The sequence below is a fragment of the Cibotium barometz genome, chromosome 7, assembly GCF_041138505.1.
Source record: "Cibotium barometz isolate CiBa-2024 chromosome 7, ASM4113850v1, whole genome shotgun sequence".
NCBI lineage: Eukaryota > Viridiplantae > Streptophyta > Polypodiopsida > Cyatheales > Cibotiaceae > Cibotium > Cibotium barometz.
The window spans coordinates 34150731-34160378 of record NC_141052.1 but is presented as its reverse complement, the minus strand read 5'-3'; the positions used below and the strand labels follow the sequence as shown (position 1 = coordinate 34160378).

General features: G+C 40.9%; 1 protein-coding gene across 1 annotated transcript; it reads left to right on the top strand.

The window, feature by feature from the left end:
* Positions 1-3155: 3155 nt before the first annotated feature.
* On the top strand, positions 3156-9192 carry LOC147636907 (vacuolar-sorting receptor 4-like). Its single transcript, XM_086800489.1, has 14 exons — positions 3156-3419; positions 4150-4494; positions 5119-5814; positions 5924-6012; positions 6158-6227; positions 6309-6392; positions 6482-6558; positions 6667-6748; positions 7575-7657; positions 7737-7803; positions 7898-8026; positions 8153-8262; positions 8630-8729; positions 8839-9192. Exons 2-13 carry the CDS (start codon positions 4194-4196, stop codon positions 8723-8725), a joined length of 1884 nt encoding a protein of 627 aa, XP_086656615.1. The 5' UTR covers positions 3156-3419; positions 4150-4193; the 3' UTR covers positions 8726-8729; positions 8839-9192.
* Positions 9193-9648: the final 456 nt, after the last annotated feature.

The window sequence follows — 9648 nt, the reverse complement described above, 5'->3', positions numbered from 1 at the left end:
TCATTAGTTCAAGTTGGAATCATGAACTTGAGAGGTACCTACATTTAATGATCCAAGGCTAAGTTTGAGCCAAAATGGTTGCCCATTCTTGCTCCACCTTCATTTAGGATGGACCTTCGATCTACACAACACCCAAATTAGCAATTTATCTAGGTTTATAAATTTTATCTAGCTTTCTTACAAATGCACTGTATTTTGTGAAGCATTCACACAATTAAACTTTACATTTCTCTTATAGACCCAAGAGGTGAAAACGAATAGAGGCATACAACACATAGAGGACTCCTAGGATGGGCCTCTTCTAGGATGGAGAGATGTAGAGTTACTGAAAGCCACGCCAGCTACCTCCAAATATTACAAGGAAATGATGGAGGAGTCTAAAACTTTTATTGAAAAACTAGATTCCCAGGATGGCCCTCTGTTGGGATGGAGAGATGTTAATGCCAACTACCTCGAAATGTGACTAGGAAAAGATGGAGGAGTGTGAAACTCTTATTAAAAAACTAGATTCCAACTTTTCAACACCAATTTGAAAATAATAGGATGTCAAAAATTAATGCTCCTTCACTTTGTCATAGGGCTCACCATTGGACAATGGACACTAGACAGTCCTAAAGTAGGGCTCCTTCACTTTGTCATAGGGCTCACCATTGGACAATGGACACTAGTAGATATTCCTAAAGTAGCATAACTAGACACTAGTACAACTACAACTATTCTTGTGAGAGGAATGCCACCAAGTGCACACTAGACAATGGACAATTTTTCATAGGGCTCACCATTGGACAATGGACACTAGACAGTCCTAAAGTAGCACAACTAGACACTAGCAGAAGTACAAATATTCTTGTGAGAGGAATGCCACCAAATGTACAAAGTGTCATGAAGAGTGGTCGTTCACTGCTCAAAGTAGCATTTGGGAAGGGATCCCTTAGCTTTAATTTACGAAGTAACTGATGGTTACAATTTTAATGAAAAGACTAAGCTGTTTTTTTTAAATATGGTAATAGTGCTATTTTGGTAAACTTACTATCTTTTATCTTCGAATGATTGCCTTGGTTGAAAATAGTTTCTCGAACACCATTACTCCTCATAGTCGAGAGAAAAGCTACCTAATACTGGCTAGGCTCTAGCTTACACAAGTCGTGAGACTATGTGCTATAGCTTAAGGACTCCTTGCATCATGGGTGTGGCAAAGCTCTACGCCTAGATAAGAATGAGTTGATTGCCAGTTGTTAGATTTCAACAAAACAGAGGACACTTCTAAGCTTTAAATTCAAGAAGAAGGCTTTATAACATAGGATGATGAAAGAAAGCTCTAATACTAAGATAAATATTAAAAAAATAAGCCTTTCCATTGTAGATACCAAATGATCCATAGATAACCATATGCCAAATGTTGATTCAAACCATAGATACTATATGACTTATAGATAACCATTGACCCAATTTAGATTCAAACCACAAAATCATGAAGAAGATGTGTATGACACAAGATTGGGTGTAATCTCCCCCCTAGTTGGTGGCTCACACTTCTTGAATAGAGTATATAAATCATATATTTCTATATTTAGACCCTTGGAGCCAATAATGACTTACATCCAAAATTGGGTGTAGTTTACAACCAAAATAAAACTTAGTGTCAAGCACACTTGCTTTAACACTTGAAAATAATATATAAGCCACTGCATAGATAGCATATAAATGCCATACACATCAATACAAACTCAATGCCCATGGCTAAATCCAAAATAGGGCATGAAAAAAAGTGAGCTTGAATATCTTCTATGTTAGTTATTTGATGAAAAACATGAAAAGAGTAACTTCTCATTTCCTATACCTAGCTCTTAGATTAAACCAATTCTAAAATACTCTTTCTCATAAACGAAAAGGCCAATATAGCCATGGACTTGCCTAATTACACTTGTCAATTCCATAACTTACTCACACAAAATTTCTTAAAATAAGACATGAAAAGTAATGGTAATTTTCACTATCTTGAAATTCTAAAAATCAATGTTAATTTTGACCATCTTGTACCAAAAAAATCCTTTTCGCAAAACTCCTCTCAAAGTCCCACAAGAAGATCTAAAAGGTTGAACCTAAAAGACTTGATTTAGTGGCTCCACACGGCAAGAGCCTGACCAAAAGTGAAATATGTCATTTCCTTTAAATTTCAACATTATTATTTGAGACTAGGAAGTAAAATTGAATTAGGATTAGATGTTGTGAAAGTTTATAGAAAGAAACTAATCCAAGCATTGGTCTTTTCCCCTAAAGTACTTTGGAACAAGTGTGAAGGTGGTTGGCAAGGATAAATAGGAAGTGAAAGGGGCTCAGGGTAAACAATTTTTGAAGCTATAATACTAGCGAAAATGAAAGGCGAGGATGATGAAAGTGCACGTTGATGTTTCTTTATCACTCCAAAAGCTTTCTACCTAAGTTGGGACTTGGAAGGCAAGCCAAACTCCAAGAAGAGAAAATATGGATGGAAAGTGCTTCATGATTGTGAATGCAGTGACATCAAAAAATGAAAGGTGAGAATCTGGCTGAAATCACTATTTAGTGCACTTTTAAATTAAATTTTAATATAAATCATGCAGTTTGGTTAGATTATGCATGCTTTTCATCAAGCAATTGTTGAGAGGTGGGTTGTCAATCAAACACACAAGTTTTAGAAAGAGAAGATGGAGGCGCGCTAAGCGCTTTGGAGATGGACAAACAAAAGATGATAAAGGAGTCATAAGTAGCTAGTTGGAAGTATGCAAGGTAGGCATGTTTTGCTTTGAAAAACATTTGTGTGTGCGTGTGTTCGTGTGTGTGTGTGTGTGTGTGTGTGTGTGTGTGTGAGAGAGAGAGAGAGAGAGAGAGAGAGAGAGAGAGAACTGTGAATTGAGGTAAGGTAGGGTGGCTTTGAATGACCAGGTGAGAGGGAATGGTGAATTTTTTCTATTAGGTTTGCGTGCGTACATACATGCGTGCGTGGACAATAAACTTGCGCACGACGAAACACACACTTACATCTAGGTAGCTTTTTGTATATGAGTGTGGTAGAAATTTGGAAATTTTAATTGGAAAAAAAAATGTGGTGGGGGTGGGGGAAAAAAAACAAAAACAAAAAAATGAATAAAATATGAAGGGGTGTTGGAACATCGACATTGACTTTTTCAAGCCATGAGAAAGTTAAAATTACGTGTGAGCGTGTGTGCGCGGGCGTCAAGATTCTCGTAAAGATCTGATATATGTGAAATTTTTGTTGTAATCATCATCATCATCTGGCTATTTAGGTCCGTCCAAGCTCTGGCTATGGCGGACGTGGATCTGTAAGACACTTCCTCCACCTTCGAATCTGGCTGCGTTGAAAGCATTGCCTCTGCGTTGATCGCCCTTCTGCAGAAGACTTCACATCCAATTTGCAGGTTTCTTTCTTCCCTTCCTGCCGCCAAATTCAGATAATGAATTGGATGCGTACAAACATCAAATCTATGCTTAGCCGCAAATTACCCTTCCTCAAATCAAGTACTTTATGTCTAATCGCTAATTTAACTTTGTTAAGTTAGTAATCAACGATTGCTTGATGCAAATCGAGCTGCAGCACGTTTTTTTTTTTTGGTGGAGCACTGATGCTCATTAAAATAATTTTTTTCTTTCCTAAGATTTTTGTTTTGTCTATGACAGAAAAATAAATTTTGTAATTTTCCTCATCTCAGTAGTTTTCCGTTTTTGTTGAAAAAGAAATTGTGTGTGTGTGTGTGTGTGTGTGTGTGAAACTATATACTTTTAAAAGAATTCTCCATGATCAATCCTCTCTGTAATAATCCTTTTCTTACCAAAATTGGAATTTATTTTCATTTGTTTAACAAAGTAATATTAATTCATCTTTAGTTATATAATTTTATATATCTATATTTGTTTATATTATGTTTATTAAGAGTTGTGGGGGAGGAAACCTGTGATCATTTTGCCTTTTTCTTCCTCAAACTGGGACTTGGTAATTTTGAGCTGTATCTTTTATCTACAGCTTTTTATTTATGATTTAGTATTTTTGAAAAGAAATTGTAGTGTTTATGTCTTATTTTACATAAAATAGGTGTTTCTAAATCACCAATTTCCATTGTTGCCTCTTACCTTGTTGCTCTCCTCTTGTAGGAATTCAGTGTTCAGCACTGCACCAAACCAGGCATCACGACACGATGGGATGCCTTTATCGCACTCTTTGCGCTTCCTTGGCATGCTTTCTCATTGGATTCCCCCTAGTTTGGGCACGATTCGTAGTGGAAAAGAACAGTCTTACGGTGAGCTCCCCCGACTCTCTCAAGGGTACATATGACAGTGCCATTGGTAATTTCGGTGTGCCGGATTACGGTGGAACTTTGGCTGGAACTATAGCCTACCCCAAGGAAAACTCAAATTCTTGCAATGATTTTGGCTCCCCCGATAAGTTCAGGTCTCATGGTGGCAGTCTTCCTGCAATTGTGGTGGTGGATAGAGGAGGTAAATCTTCTATCTAGAATGTCTGTTTCCTGATTTGCATACCAACCAAAAGATCCAAAGATATTGTTTATGGGATCAAATAATGACAATGAAGTGACTTGATGCCGTATCGAAAGCTTTTGAACACGTTTTCTTATGCCACACACATGCATCCACATGCACAACCCCATGTGAACATGCACACGTCACCCTTGCATGCACGTGCACAGACACTCACACTCAGGGACTCTCTCTCTCTCTCTCTCTCTCTCTCTCTCTCTCTCTCTCTCACACACACACACAAGCACGCATGCACACACGAACTTCTTCTGGCACACATGCATGCACAAGTCTTGCATGCACATCCACCACTGCCAGACACTAACACACACCACTCGCATGCACGCACACGCACACGCACACGCACACGCAAAAGCATATGACCTAAGGTTCCTTTGCAGATTGTTACTTTGCACTCAACATTTAGAACTCACGTCGTCTTTAGTGGGGGCACTACCCACACCACTCTCACACATCCACACTTGTGCGCGCATGCCATTCACGAATGCATGAATGTAGGTGCACACACACAGACACAGCACGCTTATGTATACACAGAAATTTTTGACCTGAGGTCCTTGGCAGATTGTTATTTTGCACTGAAAGTTTGGAACGCACAAAAGGCTGGAGCGGCAGCTGTTCTTGTTGCTGACGATAGAGATGAACCTCTGATTACCATGGACTCTCCCACAGAGGACACGTCTGCCACTGAGTACTTGCAAAACATCACAATCCCATCTGCACTGATAGAGAAAGCCTTTGGAGACCAGCTTAAGAAAGCGGTGGGAGACAATGAGATGGTCAACTGCAAACTAGATTGGAGGGAATCAGTCCCGCATCCTGATGACAGGGTGGAATACGAATTCTGGACCAATAGCAATGATGAGTGTGGTCCAAAGTGTAACGCTCAGATAGATTTTGTAAAGAGCTTCAAAGGAGCCGCACAGCTACTTGAGCAGGGCGGTTACACACTTTTTACCCCACACTACATCACATGGTACTGCCCGGAAGCATTTGTTACGAGCAGGCAATGCAAATCTCAGTGCATCAACCAGGGCAGATACTGTGCACCAGACCCAGAGCAAGATTTCAATGAAGGCTATGATGGCAAAGATGTTGTACTAGAAAACCTGCGAGAGCTTTGTGTTCACAAAATTGCAAATGAAACCTTGGGCAGACCTTGGGTGTGGTGGGACTATGTGACTGATTTCCAGATCAGATGTCCAATGTCGGAGAAGAAGTACAACCAGGACTGTGCTGAACAAGTGATCACTGCACTTGGTGCGTGTTCCAATGTATCACATTCTTGAAAAGTTGCATGACAGATTGGAAGTTTCTATCTATGAGCTTGCGTGCAATTTTTCACTGGGTGTTGTGTAGCATCGTGCAGGGCTTGATGTGAAAAAAGTTCGGGAGTGCATGGGTGATTCAAATGCTGATGCCGACAATGCAATTTTGAGAGGCGAGCAAGAGGCACAGGTTTGTGCTTTACACACACGCACACTCACACGCACACACACATTGGTTGCATGCGCGTGCGTGCCTCCATGCATGCATGTGAGTGCATTTGTGTGTGCCTTTGTTTTTGGTGCTATAATGTGAAGTGTTGCCAAATGGATTTTAGATTGGGCAAGGTACGAGGGGAGATGTCACCATGCTGCCAACTCTAATCATAAACAATGTACAATACCGAGGTACTTATGTCTTTCTTGTTGCGAGACACTATTGTGGCCTTTTGCCATGGAATGTTGCTCATTATGGTTTGACTTCATCAGGCAAGCTAGACAGAGGAGCAATTTTGAAGGCTATATGTTCAGGCTTTGAAGAAAAGACAGAGCCAGCGGTCTGTCTTACATCAGGTCTATTGATGTCATTTTGATCTTTGGTTGCTTTGCGGATGCTCTTTGAAAATACATGTGGCGTTAATTTGACGTGCTGCTTTATTCAGACATGGAAACCAATGAGTGTTTAACCAACAATGGTGGCTGCTGGCAAAATTTGAAGGCTAACCTAACAGCCTGCAAGGTTTACTTTTTGTTTTAGTTTGCTATTTTGCTGCTCTTGCTACTTCTTCTCAGTAATATGAAGCCATCCCAGTTTTCGGTTTGAGTGTTAAGACTGGAAAAATTGTAGGACACGTTTCGGGGAAGAGTATGTGAATGCCCTTTGGTCAATGGCGTTCAATTCGAGGGAGATGGCTACACTTCTTGTGAGGGTAAGGTTGCTTCTACACATGTGACGGTTTTTTTCAATAGAAAAGCTATCGTGGGTGTAACATGGGTGCTTGCGAAAGTGTGTTTATGATTGATTGATTGCGATTAGCACCTAATTAGAGACTTAAACCCATGCACAACAAACTGCTTCTTCTTCATGCTTTTAGTAGAGAGAGATGACCTAGCAAACAGCAACCCCCAGAATGTTTAAAAAATGACAAAAGATGAAAAGGAAAAGCATCCCAGAAGGTTACAGCACTTTTCAATGTTGTCAACGGTGTTGGAAAGGTTCGGATGGGAAGTTGTGACGCAAATGGACCTTGCTAACGCCAAGTTTTGACAACTACTTGCCACACACACCACTCTTCAGATGCATGTGGATGTGAGTGTGGGCTATGCGACAGAATAGAAAGAGATCAAAAGGCCCAATTTGTGAGCCTTTGATAATAGGGAAAAAGTATGGCTAAGGAGAGCAAGAGCAGGAAAGCACTCGGGTGCACTGCTGAAGGCAAGGACGTACAACTGAGAGGCAATGAGCATTGGCCTAGGAGGGCCATGAACAAGCAAGGATCATATGATGACCAAAGGTGGGCTTATGAAGACCAGAAGATGGGCCTCCGGCCGATAGGCTTTTAGATCCGAATATGGACCTCAGGTAGGCTTTTAGATCAGGCCTGTTTTCAGCACCTTCTAGGATGGCACTATACCGTAGTCCTTGCTCCAGAGTCCACAGTCATAAGAAATCCCATAATTTTGCAAGTTGTTGCACATAATCGTGTGTTCCAACCCCGACACCTTATACATACATAATCTGTTCCCCCTTTTCAGCCAGCGGACAAGGTCGATGTAAAATTCAAAACGGAGGATGCTGGCAGGAAACGAGAGATGGGAAAACTTTTTCGGCATGCTTGGTAAGTTTTCACTATGTCATGGTACTCTGTGAAAATCTTTGTAAGGAGGTTAATGATTTTACAAAACCGAAAAAAACAGGATTCAAAGCAGACAGGCTGTGAGTGTCCCCCAGGTTTTCAAGGTGACGGCATAAATAAATGTGAAGGTGAGTTTCTTCACAGAACTGTTAACGTAACCACAATTTACCTCTCCTATGTACGTGTGGATTTTTTACTTACCCATCAATCTCTTGATGGCAGACATTGACGAGTGCAAGGAAAAAACCGCCTGCCAATGCCCGGAATGTAGTTGCAAAGATACATGGGGTAGCTATGACTGCGAATGCCAAGGAGACCTCCTGTACATGAGGGAGAACGATGCTTGTATAAGTAAGTTATTTTTTTATGTGCATTGTTAGCTTGCAAATTTCATGTTGTGTTTTCTTAACTTTGTTTTTGTGTTTCTGTTGCATTTGACCACGCTTATCTCTTTACTGATTGGTTGGATACTGACAGGCAAGAAGGCAACCACATCAAGAGTTGGATGGGTCGTTTCGATGATAGTTTTATTAGGTTTGGCAACTGTGGCAGTTGGTTCTTATCTCGTCTACAAGTATAGATTACGGGTATTTGCCAAACCTCTTTACATAAGTTAAAAGATGTTTGAAATATTTGAACTATACACTCGTGGTGGGTCCATCAGCATTGGTGTCTCTCTCTCTCTCTCTCTCTCTCTCTCTCTCTCTCTCTCCTTCCCCTTCCCCTTCCGGCCTCTCCCCCTCTCTCTCTCTCTCTATATATATATATACACACACACACACGTGTGCGTGTGTGTGCGTGTGTATATATATATACACACACACGTGTGCGTGTGTGTGTGTGTGGTGTGGGCAGCCAGCATACAGGGTTGACGGGCAGGAAGTCCTTACAGGTGTGGCAGTTTACTTTACTTTGTTATACAATAGATATTTATTTTCTTCTCACCATTTGCAGTCATACATGGACTCGGAGATCAGAGCTATCATGGCACAATATATGCCACTGGATAGTCAGAATGAGATCCACCATCATTTGCAAGACGAGACTTAGTATGGTTAGCTCTCTTGCACTGCTATGGATCATGATTGCATCTTCAAACTTGAGAACTCCTATTAGCTAGTTTTTTGCATGCAGATTAACTAAGAATGCTGTTGGTTTGGCAGGATCTATCAAATTTGGCATTTGAATTTCAAGAAGGCGTGTTCTAGGCTGTTAATACAAATTATACTCAGTCGAAAGCACATATAGTGAAAGAATCTTGCAAGGGTATCTTGACATATTGCTTGTACATTATGAAGGCTGTAATTGGGAAGTTTCTAGGACAAAAAGCAAAAATTAACATTTGTTATACAAAAGACGATAGAAGACATTGTTGTGGGTCTGCAAAGGAGGAGCTATTGTTGAACTAGACAAATTATTTTCCGGAGTAGTAGACTACATCAAGGATGCCATTTAAAGGACGATGGATTACTATGGCTTTTTCTCTAATATACCATCCCATCGATCTGACCACACCCTAGAACTCTTGGGCCATTGTGTACTCTTATCACAGACAGCTTTTGTTCCCCAGTCAATGAGATTGGTGATGCTTTGTGCAGCATCCAGCAAAGCTTTTGAGATGCATCCTCATTCCCTAGGGCCTAAACAGTCCATGCCTTTATGCAGGTGGCTTTCAAGAGACGTGATCAATGGGCCAAGGGACCTGTCTCTGGTTTCGTCCTTACTTTCACCATCATTTCTTTGATCACTTTGTAAATATGTTGATCCATGGCAGTTTGGTCATGTCCTGCGGATGCTTAGATTTGTCCGCATGTGGCGGTGAGCTGGTAATGATGACAGCCGAGTCCCAGACCCTCTCTGGTCGGAAAGGCCCCAGTGTAAGCCCCACTTGGACTTGAGGCGAGAGAGAAGCCACTTAGGCATCATGACCTTTGAGAGCCTTGGGCCCGTCTTAACCATACACATCTTCCCAC

Coding starts and splice junctions, on each gene's coding strand:
- LOC147636907 (XM_086800489.1), top strand. CDS start 4,194: ATGGGATGCCTTTATCGCACTCTTTGCGCTTCCTTGGCATGCTTTCTC. Junction 6,228..6,308: donor AAACAATGTACAATACCGAG/GTACTTATGTCT, acceptor TGACTTCATCAG/GCAAGCTAGACAGAGGAGCA. Junction 6,559..6,666: donor CTAACCTAACAGCCTGCAAG/GTTTACTTTTTG, acceptor GAAAAATTGTAG/GACACGTTTCGGGGAAGAGT.